At 32.4% G+C, this 23627-nt stretch overlaps 1 protein-coding gene across 1 annotated transcript; it reads left to right on the top strand.

Annotated features, from left to right (window-relative positions):
- Positions 1-8105: 8105 nt before the first annotated feature.
- LOC120153098 (putative homeobox-leucine zipper protein ATHB-51) lies at positions 8106-9147 on the top strand. The gene is made up of 3 exons (XM_039165104.1): positions 8106-8237; positions 8333-8667; positions 8792-9147. The coding sequence occupies exons 1-3, from the start codon at positions 8147-8149 to the stop codon at positions 9029-9031; spliced, it is 666 nt and encodes a 221-aa protein (XP_039021035.1). The 5' UTR covers positions 8106-8146; the 3' UTR covers positions 9032-9147.
- The last annotated feature ends 14480 nt before the right edge of the window (positions 9148-23627 follow it).

Genomic DNA, 23627 nt, shown 5'->3' with positions numbered 1-23627 from the left:
TTCGTAATCTTAGAGTTTGCTTAGATATTCAGCTTAGGTCTTTTAGTTTGTAGTCAGATTCAGAAAGATGTAGTGATGTTCTGGTTCAAAAAAAGTATGTATACTCAATCCTACGGTCCCAAGAGAAATATTGGATAATATATCCATGTTTATGTATACAAACATTGATTGTGATGCATATTTTTAGATTTCATTTTTGTGATTACAATATTTAACACATTCAAATAACATGCTTTCTTAATCAGATTAATGTACTAATGAATGGGGTACTTGATCCTAAAATGTTTGACTGAATTAGCCCCCCCAAAAAAACTTTTGCAGGTATTCTTATATCAAAGGGTTAAGTTGATTTGTTTTGGCAAGATTCAGCGAGATCGATGTTGTGGTCTTCACTCTTCAGTTTGGAGACTGCTGAACTACATTATATTGATGAGCAATATAATATATAATTGTTTGTTAACTCTTATTTTATTTAACGTTAATAGATGTCGACACCGTGTTTTGCCCGGACGGGGAAATACCGATATCGACTCGGGGGTTTTTCGTTTTAGAAGAATTTTGAAATGTGAGGAGTCGCCACCAATCATTTAAGATGCGATTGGTACACCATAAAAATCGGGTAATTTCAATAATTTTTTTTATCAACATATCAAGTTTAAAGGTCTATGAAAATCCAGAAATCCTGTTCGGGAGTCGATTACATGTGGGGAAGGATTAACACCCCCACAAGCGCCCAAAAAATGGTACCTAGCTGATTATCTTATACTTAAAATCGGAAATTTTGAGTTTGAACGTTATTTAATTTAAAAATCATTACAAATGCAAAGTTGAATAGGGTATTCGTTTATTAAGGCCCATAGCATTCACCCCTACCATGAATGCGGGAGATCAACTATTGTGCCCGATAACCGAATATTGCCTCGATCTTTAGAAATCATGATGCGGTTTTGAAAAGGATGTCGACCTATTTCGGGAATCGCCAATAGTCACCCCTGATCATACTTGCGGGAGATATACCATTAATTCCTTAATAAGTGAACATTGCCTTAGGTTTAAAAATAAAATGCAATCAAACAAATTTTTATTTATCATAATTAAGCTAAGGGTAAATTAAGGCTTTTTCTAGCTTAAAGTGTCAAATTATGAAAAATTAGGGAACCTAGAAGCTAAAGCCTAAAATGTAGGTTTTAATATTAACCCTATTTGATTTCTTAAATCAATTATTGAATCGAATAACCGAGATGACCCCTTGAGCATTTAGGAGAGGGCAACTCGAATTATTCCCTAAATTAAAAGGACTATATTGAAATATAACTAAAAGTGGAGGCTCTATTTTACCTATTTGATCGTGTCGATCTTGAAGGTTTAATTGAAGTTCGGGGACTAAAAGTTCAAAGATCTAAAATACCGAGTTCTAAGAGACTAGAAATTTAAGGACCTAAATCAATGATTTCTAAAGTTTGAAGACTAATTAATAAACCAAAGTTCTAAGTATTGTCTAAATTAACCTATTAAAAAAGAAGTAAGCCTAAAGTGTTTTTTAGAAAATTTTGATAATTAATAAATTTAAAAAAAACCGAGCAATCGATTCGAGTAATCGGATATCTTATGCGAAAACTCGACTCAAATTGCCCCCTAATTAATAACTATGATGTCGTCCTAATTTCTAAGTCCGATTTGAATGCTAACCTAATCTAAGAGTGAAATCTAAAGCTTAAAACTTTGAAGTATCAAATCATTTAAATAACCTAACTAAAATAATAAAAAAGAAAAAAAACAACATAAAAAAATAAGCATAAACACAAGGACCAAATTGCATAAATATCAAATTATCAAGATAAAAATAAATTAGACATATAATAGGGGCTAAATTAAAACAAATCAAAATTAAATGGCTAAATCTAAATAAAAAAGTTTAGGAACTAAAATGCAAAAACACGCGGAAACTAAAGGAACTAAAAGATAATTATTCATTTTATTTAAGCCTAAAATAACCTATTAAACTAAAAAGGAAAAAATAAAAAATCAGTCCATAAGACTTAAAATAAAATTAAAAGGTCACTACACATGACTAAAGTGTAAAAACACGCCTACCTTATAAGGACCAAACAATAATTTTACCAAAAATATATAACATGCAAAGAAAAAGGAAAATTACAATTTTAAAATTTACAGGTGACCAAAATGCAAAAACACGCTAAAGTTTGAGGGATTAAAACGTGAATATACCAAAAAATTATAAAGCATATATGTAAATGGGTAAATTACAAAAACGACCCCTATAGGTGACCACTTTACAAAAACACGCTAAAAGTGGGAGGACCTCAGCGTGATTAACCCCCAAATTATTTCTATAAGTATCAACTTTCTTTTGTTTTAAATCATTTTAAAAAAATCAAAAAAAGATAAAATGCTCTTCCAGGCAGCCTCGAACCCCCTCCGACCGCTATACACGACGGTAGGAAAACCTAAACTAACCCAAAATGATCGAAACCCTGGATCTACTAGCCTAGGACTTAGTTTAGGGCTAAAACCACAAAAAACGACCCCTAACCTGCCCAAAATCGACTCGACTCCTCGGCTTTCCCGGACTCCAGCAACGCCTCCGATGACCCATGTAAGTTTAGATCTAGTTATCCTTTTAATTTTTTAGAGTTTTTTTACTGTGAAAATGATGTGGTTGTTGTTTTTATTATTCGACTAAAAAACATTGTGTTGGGTTATTCGAAAATAAAAAAAAATTATATGCTATACATATTTTTAAACGAAGCTAAAGGTTTGTTTTTGAAAACTAAAAGGAAGCTTTCTTTTTCACCCAGATCCGAAACTAAGCAGTAAAACACAAACGGAAAAAAATGAAGAAAAGTTGTTCGAAATTAAAAGAGAAAAAAAAGTTGAATGCTTTGTTATTGCTTCGGAAAAAAAAAAGTTGCAATGCTTTTGCCATAAAAACCGAGAGATTTTCTGTTTCCCATGCATGGGTCTTTATACCCGTTTACATAGAAATTACAAATGATTCTATTTTGTTTCTTCTCAGTTGTTTTTGTAGGGTTGCGTGGAGTGTGGGATTGTCGACGTTCGTGGTTGATTCTGCAGGGATTGGGGCGGAGAAGGGCATAGTCGATAGAGGATTGGACGGCTGCTAGGGTTAGGTTTACGATCCGGGTTGGGTTCTATTTTTTTGGGCTCCAGGTCGAATTCTAGTTAGTTTTTGGGTCGGGTTCTAGGTTGGGGCCTGTTTGGGTATTTATTTTGTAGAAGAGGCCCGTTTTTTATTTCGGACTTTGTAATATGTATTGGATGATTTTAAATAATAATAATATTTATAATATAATAATAATAATAATAATAATATAAGGGTATATTTGAAAAATGATGATTACAATAGATATTTATGGAAATAGTAGGATTTTCGTAAGAAGGTACTAACTTAAGAAGTTACATAAAAAATTTAAGGAGTACAAATTAAATAATCGATATAAAACATATAGAAACGGGCGTAGGTTTTTTATTTCATTTGAATCTCATTGAGTGATATACTTCAGCTAATTCTTGAACCAGCGGTAGTAAGGTCTTACTTTATGTTTGAACTATTGAGATAATTATATTTTTCATTTGCCACTTGGTTTTTTTATGTAGCTTAGCATTTAGGCATGGGTCCACAATCAACGTTGCCGTCCTAAAATTGTTGTGATTTGTCAATTCATCGCCCATTTATTAGTCCCAATAGGTTCAAAGAGTAGCTTCGGGATCCAAATGTCTACTAAGTTGGCCTACATTTTGAACCGCTGCCAATGTCGCAGCTTTGTGTAACCTATGCAGCCCTCCCTTCCTTCGAACTCAGCCAACCTATTTGCTCTTAGTCTAAATCTTGTATTTGATTTTTTTTAAAGACGATAATGCTTCCGTGATAAGTGATATCAAAGTGGTTATTTGATTGAATTTACGTTGAGCATCTTAATAGATGGGATAAGTAGGATGAATAACTATCACGGTGACATGTGATATGGATATCAGCAAATTGAGTGAGAGAAAATATTACGTCTTGAAAAGGTAAAAGACATTAGTCTCACATCAAAAAGAAAAAAGAGGTTTTTATAAGCGGTCATACATCCCATCAAATATATCACATGAAAAGAGAATAATACTCATGATAAGATGAGATCAATTTTTCTTTTTCTTTTTTTGCTCGGCAATAATAACACATAAATTAAGATTTTCGTTAAAATATTCCTAAACATAAATGAAAGAAAAGAGTACTCTTAATTAGGGAAAGCTACACCATCGAAATACACTTTCAAACCAAATACAACAAAATGTCACTGCAACCATACAAAACATATCCCAATAGATTACAGACAACACAACCCAAAGCTAAAAGCACCCCCTTGAGCTAAGCTACCACATCCACCATATAACTATCACCAGTCTTGCTTTTAACATAATATGTAAACCACCCACAGAACCGTTCCTCTCGGAATGATCACGAGCGCTATCACCTTGATAAAACCTGAATAAAACGAGCTTCCTCCGTAAAGCAACACCTCTCCACGTAAGAGCATAGCATCATTCCAACTTGCATTGTTCATCAACCAAGTAACTAAATATCATGCGACAACAGAATATAAACATCAGACTGGTCCTTTTAGTCCCACCAATGTCTCTATGAAGCAGTAATATATACCATTTTGGCCATTCCATCAATCCCTCTTACCATCAAAATCTAGCTCAAACATCTCTATCTTTTATCGGGTGCAATGTGCATGTTTGTCCATCTTGCCCCCTTTTTAGGAGGTCTCTCCATGCACGATTTTGCATCAAGTATCGCGTCCCGATAGACCCAGAATTAAAAAACTCCATATTGGACTCAAAATTCCCCTCGCCTTATAAAGGTCTTAATCTCATCATTCCTTATTACTCAACATAATGTGAGATCAGACAAAATGAGATAAAAATTTCAGCTAATAGTTTGTTATTTTAAGTGTTATAGTTGTATTTAAATTATTACACGTTAATAATTCTGGTCTTATGAATCTTTTGCGTGTGTGTTATAATCATAGTTGTATTTTTTTAATTAACCTGCCATTTTGCATTATATAAATATTAATTGTATAATGTTTTTGTTTATGTATGATTTTTTTTTCTCAATTGACTAAATTTCTGCATGAAATACAAAAGTTATTAATGGCTATCATTAAATCGATCATTTGTTAGCTTCCGAATTCATCAATTTAACGTCTAAATTTACGGCTAGAAATTAAATTCGGTCTACTTAGGTTCTCATACAATTTACAACTTTGTCCCAAAGAAAAATACTTATGCTCATTGTAATTAATGTTTGCGAGCTATTTCAACTAATATCTTTAAGAAAAAAAAATAATCAATTAGCTCTTGGTACCCAAAAAAAGGTACCCACATCTCTTAGGTCAAGCTATATTTGCACTTCCCTTGCTATTATGGCTTCTAGGTTTCTCTTTCAAAGGTCGAGCTGTTTTCATCAAGTGTTTCTATTTTTTTTTTTTTTGGTATTGGGTTTGTACTTATGTAATACAAATTTGGTAAATGATAAATATGCATTTTAAAGGATTTATATTTTTAAAGTCTTCATTAAGAATTGCAGTATGAATTTAAATAATAAAATAAATGGGTTTGAAGTACTTTATAGAACAAACTTTTCTTGTCTAATAATAATTTAATTTCTGAATATGTGTTAAATTAATTTAAAAAATTAAATTAAATATTCATTAGATTTATGTTAACTTTGAAGTTAGACAATTAAATTTCTCTTACTATCTACTCGTGATTCTATCTCGGGAAGTATTTAAAAAAATAATATATTCATAAGTAATCAGTGATGGAAGCATGTTGTATTTAAAGAATAATTGTACACTCTAAAATCTAATTTTTTTTCATTAATTATTTATTTTATTAGTTACACCAATCCTGAAATTTTATTTGTGACCATTCACATACAAAAATTTATGTTATTATATATATATATATATATATACACACTCATATTTAAAATATTTTTGAATCGCCCGTCCTAAACAACATAAAGATACAAATATTTTGCATGTCCTCTTATACGACAGAAACAAGTAAAAATATATAATTTCTAATCGGTCTCCTAACCATGAACACATCTACTCCAACCCTGAACAGTTAGAGATCTTTGTCTATTGGGTCTGAATTGATTCTGCTTATTTCGGCGGAGTGTAATAAGTGAATTAAACCCAATAGAGGATGAATATTTGGGCATAAAAAATGTAAAAATATCAGTATTTGAATGGGTTTTATAAAGGTTTGTGTCAGTAAAAGAGAAGAGGATGAAGGAAATCACCAGTCTGAGACTGAGATGTTTGCAGAAGTTTGATGACGAAATGAGGAAAACGGAAGCAAGCAATGTTGATAGATAGGGTGGAGGATGATAAAAGCTTGGGGTGGGAAGCTGCAATGCTTTAATTGGATGTACCCTCTGAAGTTAAAAACCTTTTTGAGCCAATTCCCTATTAGCTTCCTACCATCTTTCCTGTTTATGCAAGAAAAGCCTCACTTTACTTTGAGGTTAAAATCTTAACTTTCACTTCCAATAACATGTAAGGGTGTACATTCGATCTAGTGGAGTAAATCAACTTCGAGTTATTTAAGTTGACGGGTCGTATTTTACAATTCGAATTTAACCGAAAATTTTTTCAAGTCCATTTATTTCAAGAAAAAATTATTTACAGTATTATGGCAAGAATTTGTTCTAATTTTTTACTTTCTTTAACTAAACGATATATATATTCTTTTCACATTATAATGATATTTAATATATCAAATACAATCAAAAATTATAAAATATATTCATATTATTATATTTTAAAAAAAGTATTTTGAGAGTAAAATATTGAAGAGAGTATAAATGAGTCAAGGAATTGATGAGACGAAAGAATCTGCAAGTAATTGTAGTCAAAAGACTAAATTGAGTAAAATGCAAAGTTAAGGGACTAAAAAAGAGTACATTTTTAGTTAAAAAAAGTAAGAATTTAAACACTAAAAGTATAAATTTTTGTGAGAAAAGAAGCAGAGGATGTGCCAAAATGAAACTAAATATATTTATGCCGAATCTAATTATTAACAACCTAGAATTTCAATTCTGTGCGTGCATTGGCGCACATCTTTATTGTATATATTTCCAAATTCAATTCCAATCTGTTTGCTTGCAAAAGCCATAAATTCACAATGTTGATGAGAATTGAGTTCGCCTTTAATGTCGAAAACTCTTCAAGAATGTGCCTTTGATTCACATGTGTAATCCAAAACCTAAAAGAAAGTGTTTCTAAATGGCTTTATCCAACAGATGAACAAAGAAAACCCGGAAATTTCTCCTTTTCACTCAAGTCCAATGCTTCATTTCATTGGAAGAGCAAATAATGAGTTTCCAGGAAAGTTCAAAGAGACACAGGCATGGCAGTTTGGGAGAAGATAAAACTGTACAAGTCCATTAGGAGGAACTGCAAGTTTCTTGCCATTTAAACAAGCGAAAAGGACTGAACGTGTAAAGCACCAATCCACATGCTTTGTTTTGTACTACATAATTTATTTTTTATAACCAAATCTTCTCTTGTTTTTTCCTCTCTCTGTTTACGGTTGTCGTTTTGAGCATGAGGTGTTGTTGTCATCTTTTTAGGATAAAAGTAAAATATATATTTACTTCACATAGTAATTAATGGAGAAAAAGAAAGGAAGAGAGGCAGTAACTTCTGCCTTGTGTGTCATCTCTTTCGGTATTGTGGACGGCATAATGCCAGTTTTGATGGAGGCAGGTTTAAGGGACCAGATGGCGACCTATCCTATGATTGTATGTTTCCATTTTTCTCTTTTTATCTCCATTTTTATTTTACTTCTTCTAAGTAGCCGACAACAGTCCAGCTATTCCCCGCCTTTAAATTCACACATTAACCTCATTGTTTGCATGGACCCCAAAAGTCAAGTAAACCCCAACCTTCTTTCGTCTTCTTCCCGCAGTTCACTTTGTTGCACCCCAAAAGACAGTTTTTTTACAAACACCCTCAGCTAACTCTCATTTTCCACGCTTCTTTGGGTCTCCTCAGGGAACAACTACCGAAGAGGAAAGGAGACAAAGCAAAAGTGCAGAGAAATGGACTGGAATAGCACCTTTCGACCCTTTCTTTCTCGATCCGAACCTTCTATAAACTTCCTCTATAACTACAATTACGATCAGTATCCAAGTAATATCTCTTTATCTGGACAAACAAACAAGTATTGAGTTCAATATTCTATATCTTTAATTTGTTGATCATCGTCTCTTTTTTGTAAGGTATAGAGATGAAGCATCAAGGATTTGTTGTAGAGGTGGGGAATGGACTGGTTCCAGGTTTGAAGAACAGCTTTAGCATTGGCTGCAATCAAGATAAGAAGAAGCGTTTAACGAGTGATCAGTTGGCTTCGTTGGAGAGGAGTTTCCAAGAAGAGATTAAGTTGGATCCAGACAGGAAAATAAAGCTTTCCAGGGAACTTGGACTTCAACCCAGGCAAATTGCTGTCTGGTTCCAAAACAGGCGTGCTAGATGGAAATCTAAGCAGCTCGAGCGACTATATGATACGCTTAAACAAGAGTACGATGCTGTCTACAGTGAGAAACAGAAGCTTGAAGATGAGGTTAGCATACTATATATCTTTTTATAAGGATATTAGGTGCACAGTTTTTACAAACGAATATATACATTTGTTTTCTCTATTCTGAGGCCTAACCCTACTTGTGAATTTTGAATCCTTTATGCAGGTGATGAAACTGAAAGGTATGCTGAGGGAACAAGCGACGAGAAACCAAGTGTCCACTGTGTACACGGTAATCTCCGGCGAAGAAACGGTGGAAAGCACCTCAATCCGGAGCTCAAACAAGCCGAGGATGGCCGGAAACCAACAGTATCCCATCGCCGAATGCAGCTACGTTTTCAATATGAAGGAGTATAACTCAGTTTCATCTCCCTACTGGGGTGTTCAACTTCCTTCTTATCCCTAATAAACTTCGTAATCTTCGAGTTTGCTTAGATATTCAGCTTAGGTCTTTTAGTTTGTAGTCAGATTCAGAAAGATGTAGTGATGTTCTGGTTCAAAAAAAAAAGCAAGTATACTCAATCCTATGGTCTCAAGAGAAATATTGGATAATAGATCCATGTTTATGTATACAAACATTGATTTTGATGCATATTTTTAGATTTCATTTTCATGATTATAATCTTTAACACATTCAAGTAACATGCTCTCTAAATTGAGTTCGTCTTTAATGTCGAAAACTCTTCATAAATGTCCCTTTGATTCGCATGTGTAATCCAAAACCCAAAAGAAAAACGTTTCTAAATGGTTTTATCCAACAGATAAAAAAGAAAACCCAGAAAATTCTCCTTTTCAATCAAGTTCAATGCTTCATTTCATTGGAAGAGCAAATAATGAGTAACCAGGAAAGTTCAAAGAGACACAGGCATGGCAGTTTGGGAGAAGATAAAGCTGTACAAGTCTATAAGGAGGAACTGCAAGTTTCTTGCCATTTAAACAAGCACAAAGGACTGAACGTGTAAAGCACCAATCCACATGTTTTGTTTTGTACTACATAATTTATTTTTTATAACCAAATCTTCTTTTTTTTCCTCTCTGTTTTGGGTTGTCGTTTTGAGCATGAGGTGTTGTTGTCATCTTGTTAGGATAAAAGTAAAATATATATTTACTTTACATAGTAATTTATGGAGAAGAAAGAAAGAGAGGCAGTAACTTCTGCCTTGTGTGTCATCTCTTTCAGTATTGTGGACTCAATATATAGTTATAATATATATCAGTTATCGGTTCTTACCGTTAGCTTCCTTCTTCACGTTTGCTGTTATGGAAAAAAGATACCCTCTGTGCAATCGTCATGAACTGATGATAACTATACCAATTCAACCAAATTCATCCGTACATAAGTAGTAGAATGGCAGATTTCTAGAATCATTTCTCAATATTAATAATATCGGTAAAGTATACAAATGATCCCTGATAATATGGTGTTACTTTGTTGAGTCTTTCGACTATTAAAAGTTACAAAGTGATCCTCTGATTATAGGACGTTTCTTTGTCGAGTCACATGGCTATTCATATGTTAAAAACTCGTCATTTTCCATTAAAAAATTGACGATAGTCTAAGTTGAACATTAACTTACTAACTAGGATATGATAAAATTTGATCCTAGAATTTCAAACGATTTTAATATCCCATGTCGGTATGTTAACATCCAGTTCAGACGACCGTCAATTTTTTAAAGAAAAAAGACAAGCTTGAAACATATGAATAGTCATGTGATTATTTTATAATTTTTAATAGTTGAGAGACTCAACAAATCAACGTCATATAGTTAGAAGATCGTTTTACAACTTTTTATAATTGAGAGACTAAACAAAATAATATCTTATAATTGGAGGACCATTTGTGTACTTTACCCTAATAATATTTGTATAGAAACGTAAGTTTCCTTGTTTTAAAAGGTTGTATAGGGGGTGAAAACAATAGGATGGGGCTCAATTTATTTGGTTTAAGACACGTGTACTGATTTTATGCCGCCACCTCCTCTATCTCGAGGTCGCTTCCTATGGTGCAATTTGGCCTCACCTATGTCTCATTTCTTCACTTTTTCAGTATTTTCGTCTTCTATTTTTCTAATGGGATAATGTGATGAGATTGATATTTTATGGTTTTCTAGTTATAGTCATAATCAAAATAATAATTTGTTATCGGTAAGGATAATAATATTATCTTGAAATTGTAATTGTACAATCACTATGATTGCAATAATAATAATAATAATAATAATAATAATAATAATAATAATAATAATAATAATAATATCTATTATGTTTATAATCGTGATAAATATAATACGATTAAATTTCAATTACAATCTGTCATAATATTTATTAGGGTAAAGTATAGTAATGATCATTGAACTTTTTTAAACCTTGCATTTAGGTCTCTCAACTTTTAAAACTTACAATTCAGTCCTCTAACATTTAGTATGTTTGCAATATGGTCCCCGACATAACAAGCCATTTGAAACCGTTACACTACCGTTAGTACGTTTGCAATATGGTCACTGAACTTTTCAGGAGCTTGCATTTTGGTCCCAAACTTTTAAAACTTGCAACACAATCCTCAATTTCATTCTAAATCCCAAATTCTAAAATAATTCAATTGTATTTTAAACCTTAAATTCTAAAATACTTTAATTTAGGGTTTAAAATGTAATTAAAGTATTTTGGAATTTGGGGTTTAGAATGTAAATGAAGTGTTTTGGAATTTTGAACATGAATTTGATATTTGATAGTGTTTACTTTAATATAAATTTGAGGTTTGTTACATGCACATCCAACGGCTATCGCACTTTGAATATGAAAAGTTCACCTATCACGTTTATTGCATAAACCGTTGAAGTAAAAGTAACAAGGCCAATTTGTCTTGTTCGTAGCTGCCGCACTTTGGTAAGACAATCCAATAGGTTTAGATGGAACTTGAGAATGCACATCCAACGGCTGTGAAAATAGTAAAGAGTTTTAATTCATAGGTGATAACCGTCATTTTGTTATCAAAATAATTTCGCTTCTTAAATAGAAAGGAAAATGTTGTATAGAGAAGCAGGGTCGATCCATAGGGACTATGGTTTCTGTCTTGATTTTAGGAAGAGATAGAGTTTCAAGTAAAGTTGAAAAGATTTAATAAAATAAAATAGATAATAATAAATAAAAAGGAAATAATAAAATAATAAATATTAATAGTAATAAAGATAAAAGGGGTTTTAAATTATTTAAAAAATAAAAATTAAATAAACAAATAAATAAAATAACTGAATTGGGATAAAGAAAACTTATTGTGAAAGCAGCCTCAGACTTCAGCTTCGCCTCAAATTCCTCGGATCATCGAAACATATTTTAACTTCAAGATTCATGTCGGATTACAAGGACAATTCTTTGTTGCCAACTCGGATTGTGTCGTTTCAACAACAACTGATTCTGATCTCAGTTTCCTCTTAGCAAACAATTTTGCCAAGTGTGTTCTCGGGAAGTTGAATATACTTTAATAAGCAAATCCTTCTTCAAACATTAACCATAACAATATCCGGACCAATGTCAAAATCATTTTGATTTGAAAAGTAAGCTCAAAAAACAAAGAGAAAAATTTGAAGCGATTTAAGTACCTTACAATTCTCATGTTTGGAATTGAGCCTTCGCTTCAGTCTTCGACTTAAGAGAAAATTAGCTAAGCATGACCAAAGTCATACTCAGTATAATTGAAAAGTATGCAAAAAATAGAGAGAAAGCTAGAGAGAAAAAGAAGGTTTTATTCTCAGATGAGAGAGATATGTTTCTAGGCTTACCCTTAGAGGGTATTTATAGCCTTCAAATTCCTAAAAAAAAAAGCTAAAACATCTTAAATCCTAATTAAAACTATTTAAACTAAAATACCTAAAACAAATATAAAATATAAAAATAATATCCTAAAACTTAATTAAAATAATAAAACCTATTTAAACTAAAATATCTAAAACAAAGATAAAATATAAAAATAATATCCTAAAACTTAATTAAAATACTAAAATATATTTAAACTAAAATACCTAAAACAAAAATAAAATATAATATTTAAAATATTATCCTAAAACTTGAGTTTAATTCAAATCTGAATTCTAGAAATGTGCGGCCAATTCATTTGTGCTTCTAGAAACGCTGACTGGATCTTCTAGAAGTGTTGACGTCATCACCTCGTCGGATGTTTCATATCCGAATTCATGCCCACAAATCCAGCTTTGATTCCAAAAATAAAAAAACTGCATAATTCTGTCCTTTTAGTGCAATTTCAGGAATCTAACGTCCTGCACAGAAAATGAATGAAAAATAATAATTAAGCCACAAAAACCAATGATTAAGGAGTAATTTAAAAGCAAAATATTAACTAAATTAGGCACTTATCAAATTTCCCCTCACTTATTCAATGCTTGTCTTCAAGCATTCATCTATTAACATATCAAAATCATAAGTTGTCATCTTCAATTTCAATTTATTCCTCAAACTTCCAATCAAACTAAGTCCATGATATTTGTCGAATTCAAGTTACAATCAACTAAAGATACAACCAAGAAAATTTAAAATAAGCAAGATATCTCAATTAAATGTCAACTTTAATGAAACATGACTCAATACCTCACAAAGATTCACACATATCCGCTCAAAGTGTTTGGGGTAAATGAAATCGCTCAAACCGAAAGTAACCAAAATATTACCATAGGCTTGGAATCCAATCAAGTCTCCACTACGAAAAATGAACATAATGCAATAATCAAGGGGTCTTAAAAAAGGAGTAACGGAGCTTAGGTTAGGGTATGGAAAAGGCCAAAAAGAAAGGTTTAAAATACCGAAACAAAAGATCAAAATAATTAAGAACAATCCACGAATTCACATGAAGCACAATGAAGAACAAAACAAGGAAAAAAGAATAGATGAAATACAATTGAAACGATCAATTTTTTCTTCCTTTTTTTTGAACAAGGGTCTTTTTTTCTTTTCTTTTTGCTGTTCGAAACAGTGAGCAACTTACTTTTTTTTCTTTGATTTTTTTCGAAACAGTGATTTTTTTCGTGGAACAAGAGTGATACAAGATCTCAAGTCTTGGTAAGGGTGTGAAAAGAGCGGAAAAATAAAAAGAAAGGCTTCGTGTTTATTTATGAGGTGTAAAACAAAGAAAGGGAAATATGCTCAAATTTGGTTCACTAGTGGATATATAAACGTGTAGGCCTTTTGGGAAAAGTGGGTTTATCCTAGGTGCCCCTATCACATTAAAACATTACATTCAACATGTAGTCTCGATATGCATTGTGATTACAAGTTCTAGAATATCCTAATTAGTTCAGCACACACAAGTCAAACAATGAGCAAGAAAGAAAATGTATGCTCGTTAGGCCCAAATCTCACAAGAAAAGTTTATGTGCATTGAGTCAAGTTCATCTCTATCGACAAAAGCATGAAATATCAATACTCAACAAAAAGTTAACTAGCTATATCAATTACCAATCATGCAAATTAAATTCGATCAAAAACATGATCACAATCCAAAAGGAAGCAAGAGTATAAAGTGAAATTCAAGACTAGCAACCAACGATCCCAACATGTCAACATCAGAACAACTCAATTTCAAACAATTGAACAAGTCAATGAAAAATTTGACGACATGCTTATCCTTCCCCCCTCACTTATTTCGTTTTGTCCTAAAATATATATCAAATTTAAAAACAAAAAGAGGGAAAAAGAATACTCCCCAATCTAGTGACGACCGTGGCCACGTCGAGATGAGCTGTTGTAGAGTAAAATGTCCGATATTGCACTGTTCTGTTCAAACTTTTCTGCATAGTTCGAACCAAATCTGTTTTTTCTGCATTATTTTTTTCTTATGCACTGCATTGTTCGAATTTGTTGTGTATTTTTCTGTACTGTTCGAACCAAATCAATTTTTTATGCACTGTTCTGTTCGAATTTTTCTGCACAGTTCAAACCAAGTCAGTTTTTTGCACTATTTTTTCATTAAATATTCGATCAAAATTCAGATCTGTTTAGAGAAAAATAAAATAAAATTACTCAAAATAAAATAAATAGAATGAAATAAAGTTCGCTGAAAATAAAACGAAAATAAAATGAAATAAAACAAAAATAAAATGAAAATAAAAACAAAAATATAACGAAATGGGTTACCTCGCATCAAGCGCTTTTGTTTAAAGTCGTTAGCTTGACGACCTGATTCAGACTATAGGCTTAGAGAGAAATACTTCCTCCACTTAATACGCTTTTTCCAAGTAAGAACTTCCTTATGAGAAATTCTACGATCGTATAATTCTTTTATTTTTATTCTTGTAGATTTTGGCTTTCTCATAAGCTTTTCTTCGGATATTTTTTTAACTTTGAAAGCTTATCCTAAATAATAATCAGTGAAGTAGCATTTTCTCCTAAAAAGACATTCTTTAAGTGTTTTGACATTTGTTTCAATTCTATCTCAGGTACATGCAAAACATAAGGTAAAATTTTAGTTTTAGAGGAAGGTAAAAATAAATCAGAATTGATTGCTTGAATATTTTGAAACTCCCTTTCTTCCTCTTCGTGGCAAAGTTCAGGATCCATGGAAAGATTAGATTCAATATATTCATCAATTGAAGGATCTATAATATCAACATGATTAATTCTTTCAACATGATCAGGGCATTTTATTGCTTTGTAAACATCAAATTCAACGATCTCACCATCAAATTCCATTGTCAGTATGCCACTTCTAACATCGATCTTTGTATGTGCAGTGCTTAGGAAGGGTCAACCTAAGAGTACTTTGGAATAATTATTTGACCTATCATGTTCCATGTCAAAGACATAGAAATCTGGAGGAAAAAATATTACATTGACCTTCACTAAGACATTTTCCATTATTCCCAATAGATAGATCACGGACCGATCAACCAATTGTATGGTTACTCCCGTTTCCTTCAAAGGCTCGTTAGTAATCATTTTATAAATAGATAATGACATATCGTTGATTGAAGCTCCTAAGTCACACATTGCACGTTTAATTTTAAAATCACATATTTTACAAGGTATAGAGAACATACCTAGATCCTTCATCTTTGGTGGGAGATTTTGTTGAAAAATTGTAGAGACATGCTCTCCCAGATTTACCTTTTCGTACCCCATTAATTTCCTCTTTGTAGTTCAAGGTTCTTTTAAAAATCGAGCATACATTGGTACTTGTCGAATTACTTCAAGAAGATGTATGTTGACTTGAACTTTTTGGAACACCTCTAAGATCTCCTTTTCTTCAGCTCTTTTATCACGCTTCATTAATCTTGATGAGAAGGGTTGCGGCGTGATTTCATGAGAAGAAAGAGAACAATGGGTATTAGACGTACCATGTATTTCTGAAGGTGGTGTTTCCTATTGTTCTTCCTGATGTGCGTCTTTTTCTGCTGGAACTTCGGGTGAGATAACTTTTCCACTTCTGAGTGTGACGACACTAACATTCTCTCTCGGATTTAACTCCGTTTGAGAAGTCAGTATTCGTTGTGATTCCAATTTTCCTATAGTTTGAGCTAGTCGTCTTACTTGGTTATCTAACTCTTGAAGATGTGTCGGTTCATCTTTGGAATTTTTCCTAGGATGAAATGAACTTTTCTTGTGAAATTGCTAACTTTCCTATGAGTTCCTCCAATGATGGTTTTTGCATTTGCTGTTTAGGAGGAGGTCTTGGTTGATAAGTTGGTCTTTGATTTGCCGCATAGCTGAAGTTTGGGTGGTCTCGCCATCCTGGATTATAAGTATTGTTCTATGAGTTGTATTGTCTTTGTGAAGGACCTGGAAAGTTCCCTACGACATTGATTTCTGCATTGTCTCCTTCTTATATCAGTGGGCAGTAATCCGTCGGATGGTCTAGTTTTGTGCATATCCCACATGCTCTTGTTGCTCCAAATTTTCCTGCAACAAGTGAATTAACTACTTCAGTCAATTTGTCTAACTTATTCTAAAGGGAAAAAGTACTTATCTCATGAACCCGTCGGCTGGGTTCACTTGAAAACTATTGAGAGTTGGCCCCATGGTTGAAATCAATTCCCTTATTGTTGTTGGGATCTTGTTGACTAATGCTCCTCCACTGGAGACATCTACCATTTTCATCTCCATTGGTAAAAGGCCTTCATAAAAGTATTGAAGTAACGTTTGCTCACTTAATCCGTGTTGCGGACAACGTGCGCAAAGCTTTTTAAATCTCTCCCAATAGTCACAAAGACTTTCTTCTCTCTTTTGCTGAATGGAAAAAATGCTCCTTCGCAACTCGCTTGCTTTAGCCGCTGGAAAGAACCTATCAAGAAAAATTTGATTCATGTCAGCCCATGAATTAACTGAATTTGGAGGTAAATAAAATAACCAATCTTTAGCCAAGTCGGCTAAAGAGAAAGGGAAAGCTCTCAATTTAATTTGATCCTCGGTAACTCCCTGTGGTTTCATGCTAGTGCAAACCATGTAGAATTCCATCAAGTGTTTGTACGGATCTTCAGTGGGAAAGCCGTGGAAAGTGGGAAGAAGATGAATGAGTCCCATTTTTAATTGAAACAGAGTCCCACCACTAGGAAAATTAATGCATAATGGCTTCTGAGTGACAAGAGCTGTTACTAGCTATCGGATCGTTTGTTCTTCTTCTGTCATCGGGATTTGATCATCGTTGTATGTGTCTTCTTCAGATTTTATATCCAGATTTGATTCTGTTTCTGAATTCTGTTCTTGTTCTTCTTGTCTTTTTCTCTTTTCTCGAAGCGTTTTTGCGTGGATTCTTCGTTCTCGTGCCTCGATCTTCGGATCTAGATCTACTAATTCACCTGGGTTTCTTCTTGTCATAAATCAAAAACTAGAAAAATAAATCAGTACTTGCCGTTAGTCCCCGGCAACGGCGACAATTTGATAACCGTCGTTTTGTTATCAAAATAATTCTGGCTTCTTAAATTGAAAGGAAAAGGTAGTATAGAGAAGCAGGGTCGATCCACAGGGACTACGATTTTTGTGATTTAATAAAATTGTTTCTTGATTTTAGGAATAGATAGAATTCCAGGTAAAGTTGAAAAGATTTAATAAAATAAAATAGATAATAATAAATAAAAAGGGAAATAATAAAATATTAAATAGTAATAGTAATAAAGATAAAAGAGGGTTTTAAATTATTTAAAGAATAAAAAATAAATAAACAAATAAATAAAATAATTGAATTGGGATAAAGAAAACTTATTGTGAAAGCAGCCTCAGACTTCAGCTTCGCCTTAAATTCCTCGAATTATCGAAACAAATTTTTACTTCAAGATTTATGTCGGCTTACAAGGACAATTCTTTCCTGCCAACTCAGATTGTGTCGTTTCAACAACAACTGATTCCGATCTCAGTTTCCTTTTAGCAAACAATTTTGCCAAGTGTGTTCTCGGGAAGTTGAATATACTTCAATAAGCAAATCCTTCTTCAAACATTAACCATAATAATATCCGGACCAATGTCGAAATCGTTTTGATTTGAAAAGTAAGATCAAAAAACAAAGAGAAAAATCCGAAGCGATTTAAGTACCTTACAATTCTCACGTTTGGAATTGAGCCTTCGCTTCAGTCTTCGACTTGAGAGAAAATTAGATAAGCATGACCAAAGTCATACTTAGTATAATTGAGAAGTATGCAAAAAATAGAGAGAAAGCTAGAGAGAAAAAGAAGATTTTATTCTCAGATGAGAGAAATATGTTTTTAGGCTTACCCTTAGAGGGTATTTATAGCCATCAAATTCCTAAAAACAAACTAAAACATCTTAAATCCTAATTAAAACACTTAAAACTATTTAAACTAAAATACCTAAAACAAAGATAAAATATAAAAATAATATCCTAAAACTTAATTAAAATACTAAAACATATTTAAACTAAAATACTTAAAACAAAGATAAAATATAATATTTAAAATATTATCCTAAAACTTGAGTTTAGTTCAAATCTGAATTCCAGAATCGTGCGTCCGATTCATTCGTGCTTCTAGAAACGCTGACTGGATCTTCTAGAAGGTGCTGACATCATCGCCTGGTCGGATGTTTAATGTCCGAATTCATGCCCACTAATCCAGCTTTGATTCTGAAAATAAAAAAATGCAGAATTACTTCCTTTTAGTGCAATTTCATGAATCTAACATCCTGGACAGAAAATGAATGAAAATGAATAATTAAGCCACAAAAACCAATGATTAAGGAGTAATTTAAAAGAAAAATATTAACTAAATTAGACACTTATCAGTAGGACTACAACATACAACTAAAAAATAACAAAAATAAACCAAGAATATCAATTAATAACTCATTCAATTGGAGGACTTAATAAATAAAGGGAAAAAGGTTCGGTCATAGTCACTCCAAAAGCTAAGGCGTCAAATGGGTTGTTTAAGATAGACATTAGATGTCAAATACAATATTATCAGTTGCAAATGCATTAATGACCTACCCTTTTAACATATAATTGCTTCTAATGCTCCATGTTTAATGTTCCTAAAAAATAGCCAAACATAATGAGAATCTAAAGCAGATAATGGAACTAAAATCATAGGACCCCATAATTCTTGTAAATTCATGGCATGTCAGCAATAAAAGACATTGTAAAACATATAGGACACTGCAGCAAACATATATATGCCAGAAATGAATGTGCAAATGTGCAATGACTTGGGAACATATCAAGTAGTTACTCCAAATATAATACACTCGTCTTTCGAGTTGCATGCATGCATAATTGTCTTCTAAAGCTATAATTCAATACAGATTCAACTTTAAAATTTCTAAAACATGTAAAAAAATCTAATTCGTTCACGATATATCAGTCTCATAATCAACATGAACTTATTAACAGGATGCCGAAAACCATAGGTCAGATCAATACAATTCCAGTAAACTACTACTAGAAGTCTCTCGGATTAAGCCTGGTGATTTCACTATGTCGATACTCACAACCAATTCCCTGATTTAAAGAAAACCCAAACAAAAAGATCAAAAACATTTAGCCTAGGACCCTTTTTCACTTTTATTCTAATGGACTGAATATCTTTCAAAAGGAGTACTAAAACTTTTGATTAAGAATAAAGAAAAAAAATAGATGGTTTTGGTTCAAAACTAAGACTAAATATCCAGATCCTTGACATACAGTTCCAGAAACATAAAAAATTTCAACAAAAAACACACAATGTGAGCTGAAAATGGGGAAGTGTGAAAGAGGAAAAGCTTACTTCCGGATAACCCGAAAGAGAAAATAAATACCTTCTTACAGTGAGGGGAGAGGCTATGAAATAAATGCAAACGGTGTTGTGTTCCAGTAATTCTTCCTCCATTTTTCTTTGTAAATAAAAAGCTGAAAGACAATTCACTACTTGGGCTTACAATTTTATATGAAGGAAAACTGAAGAACAAAAACCAAAAGAGAGTGCATGTGAGTGAAAGAGACTGAGAGGTGAAGACGTTGTTTGAGATTTTATTATATTTGATCATCTGTTGGAAAATCTTTAACCACAAGAGTTAAACGAAAAAATTATTATATTCTATTTATACAAAATAATTCCAGCTTTGTTGGTGACTTTCAAGAATGATACTTAGTTCATCTTAGTAGTATTTGCCAACTCTGCATTTCTAACCCCATTTTTTTTTCTCACAAGCATTTCATCAAACATCTATGCTTCACCTGAGATGACTTGTATCTAACATTATACCTTGAATCGTTGATGGTCCTGATAGTCCCTTGGTCGGGTCTTCTCTCAATGGACCCTTATTCAAGTCAACACCTCTATAAAATTCAAAGTTAGATTAGAATTTCCCATGCATCTCTGAATGAAAAGTTACGTTAGAAATGAGAAGAGAGAAGCGATAAAGGAAATTCGAGATCGAAAACGAATTTGGCGTTTAGAATGAAATTGAGGACTATGTTGTAAGTTTTAAAAGTTGGGGACCTAAATGCAAGTGCCTAAAAAGTTTAGTGACCATATTGCAATGTAATAACAACAATATAACGGTGACAAACGACCGGTTACGTCGGGGACCATATTGTAAACGGACTAAATGTTGGAGGACTGTATTATAAGTTTTAAAAGTTGGGGGATGTAAATGGAAGTTTTAGAAACGTTTAGTGACCATTATTATATTTTACCCTAAAAATAATGTTTAATGAGGACCAGTTGGAAATAGACATGTGTGGTTCATATTGCTTGTAATTTCTATGCTACGTTCCATGATTGATCTATGTCATTTATCTGTGTTTATACACGTGACCATTGATAGGTCTAGTCATGATTGATATGGAAAAGACCGCTTTGATCTTGTATAGATATAGTTGATGGACGACATTGTTAAAGAATACCTATTGTATGATAACAAACTTTGAACTCATATGGTTGTACATTTATCTAGAAACAAAGTTGCCCAACTATGAGATTGTTAGATTAAATTCCATAATTATGATTGTTGGATTAAAACCCATAATATTTTTAATGTATATTGTTATCATAAAATATGTCATAAATTAAGTGACCAATTATGTTATAAAGTCATAAGGTATTAGAAGTGTCATGAAAATAAAAGTGTAGATATTATTAAAGTTTATTTATAATTTGATGGTGGGCAGAGTTATGAGTACAAACAATAATTGATTATTAAATCGGCTATATAAAGGGTTTATGGTCCCCAAGAAATAGATAATCTCATATTTTTCTCTTATCCCTGTCAAATAGTTTAAACTCAAGAGAATTTTATCTTCTTAGAAGATCTCAACCAAATAATGATTTAAGGATTTTAACCTATCAATTAATTCAGGTAAACTTTGCATCTAGTATTTTATTCTTGATGATTTGTCGTGATTAAATCCTGGTTAATTTTTCATATTTATTATGGTTTGGTTCTAACACTGATGTTCAATTTTCCCTTATCAAGACTGCTACACTTGTATCAATGAATGAATTGAACTCAACAGCTCCAATCAACTTACCAACACAACCTTGAATCTCCCCTTATCTTGATCGCTTGATCTGCTTTTTTTTATTCTCCAGGTCTGATAAGTAATATATAACTAAGTAATATTATTATGAAACTTTATTTAACTTAAGAATTAAGTAATAAACGACTACATTTATTTATTTTTAACTATTATTATCTTCCTTAAAAGATATCTTTATAAAAATCATCATAAGACAATAGTGGAAGAGTTATGTAGAAGAGGTTGAATTTGTAGGTTAACATATAATTTTATTATTGTTTTGAGAAAATTCCATAACCTTTAGATGTATGCATACATACATGCATATTTATTGCATGTGCATTTACAAAGCAATTACAATTCATGTTTTTTGGAATTCGCTTTACCATCTTCCACTTTTTCTACTTGGATCAATCCATAGGCTTCAATGATTGCCCGTTTAATCTTAGGATCAATTGTTTCTCCTCGCCGTGAAAAAAACCTCTCCTTCAAAACTTTAGGATCCAGCCTTCCTTCAGCTTCCATCTCTTTCATGGCTTTAAAGAATATTTTCATCAAAAATTCTTCCTCCTGTTGTGGTGAAGATGATGCCTCCAAATCTTCATTTGTATCTTTCACAAGGCCTTTGTTGACGGCATCTTGGAGCCCTTCTGAAATGTCTTTTATCACTTCCTTTTCTGCCACTTGTTTATCCTCCTTATTAACACCTGGGTCCGATTCTTTAATGTCTTTTTTCTCTTCTTTGGGAGACACTTCTTTTGATTGTCCTCCCATGAATTGCATTGAGATAATCAGGGCCATTGAGAACACAACAAAAGCAATCCTTGCCATCTGTTCTTTTCTTTAATGTTAAGCTAAAATAATAAGAATTGTTCGAAAGTGACAATTAAGAATGAAATTGAAAGGAAATTTAAAGAGTTTAGGATGAGATAATTGAGGCGACTTTTGGATTTGTTGATTGGTATGGTGTTTAAGGATCACAGACGAGTAAGATAGCCACAACTTTTTCTCAATATTTTTAAAATTTTCATTTTTTTCTCCGTAATTGATGATTTTAGTTTACTTCTCTTTGTTTTACTTCATTATTGTGTGTGTTTTCAAGAAAAATGTTACAAACATTATACTTATTTTAGACATTCACACTTTATATATAAAATATTAATATGTCTTAATAAGACTTCAAACACATTTTTAAATTCGTAATATAATAATATTAGGATTTATTAGAAAAATTTTAAGTTCATTTGTTAAGAGTTTCGAAACCTATAATATGATTTCAAAATCGTGTTGTAACCCCTCAGACCAATGCGTGTAACCCGATCTGATGTAGAGTGTCACATTAGGGTCACCGGAGCAACCCATCGTAAAAATAGTGGAAATTTTAAAACTTTTATTAAAACATGTAAACTCATAAAATCATTTATAAATACAAAAGTAATATTTACCAATATTTATAAATAAAACACATTTTCAGACTCGTATATAAAACAAAATACAAGCTACATGCCCTCTAATTACATATACTATACTCTGCAAGCAACGACAAAAGAACTCTGTTACTGATGTCGTTAGATGCACTGATACAATTCTTGTAACTTGAAAAGGTGTGTAACAGAGTGAGCTTTGGGAAGCTCAGTAATACAAAACTGCCAGATGATGCTACAAGACATGTGCAGATAACAGATAATCATATGTTTCCTTATTGGTTCAGACATCTATAGATTTTTAGACTGAGAGGAGATCTTGTGGATATTTCAGGTAGTAACAGATAGTAAGCTTTCAATTCAGATGGAAACATTCCGGATGTATGGATTCAGTAGATCAGAATAGGTTATCTAGTGTGTTCCCGTAAAACCAGTGAAAAGAAACATATTTTTTTAAACATATTTAAAAAACATGAACACTACCCCATCCTTTCACAATCTGTTTATGTAGGTTCCCCAGAACCATACACCCAACCCACACAACCAGTAAGGCCCTGAGCACAAAGATGGGGAGCCTACAGATATACTTCCTCCAACAATAACCCCCCCAAATAAAACATTTTCCC

The sequence above is a fragment of the Hibiscus syriacus genome, unplaced genomic scaffold (genome assembly GCF_006381635.1).
Source record: "Hibiscus syriacus cultivar Baekdansim isolate YM2019G1 unplaced genomic scaffold, ASM638163v2 tig00002840_pilon, whole genome shotgun sequence".
NCBI classification, from domain to species: domain Eukaryota; kingdom Viridiplantae; phylum Streptophyta; class Magnoliopsida; order Malvales; family Malvaceae; genus Hibiscus; species Hibiscus syriacus.
The sequence above is the reverse complement of the archived record's forward strand: the minus strand, read 5'-3'. Positions and strand labels throughout refer to the sequence as shown.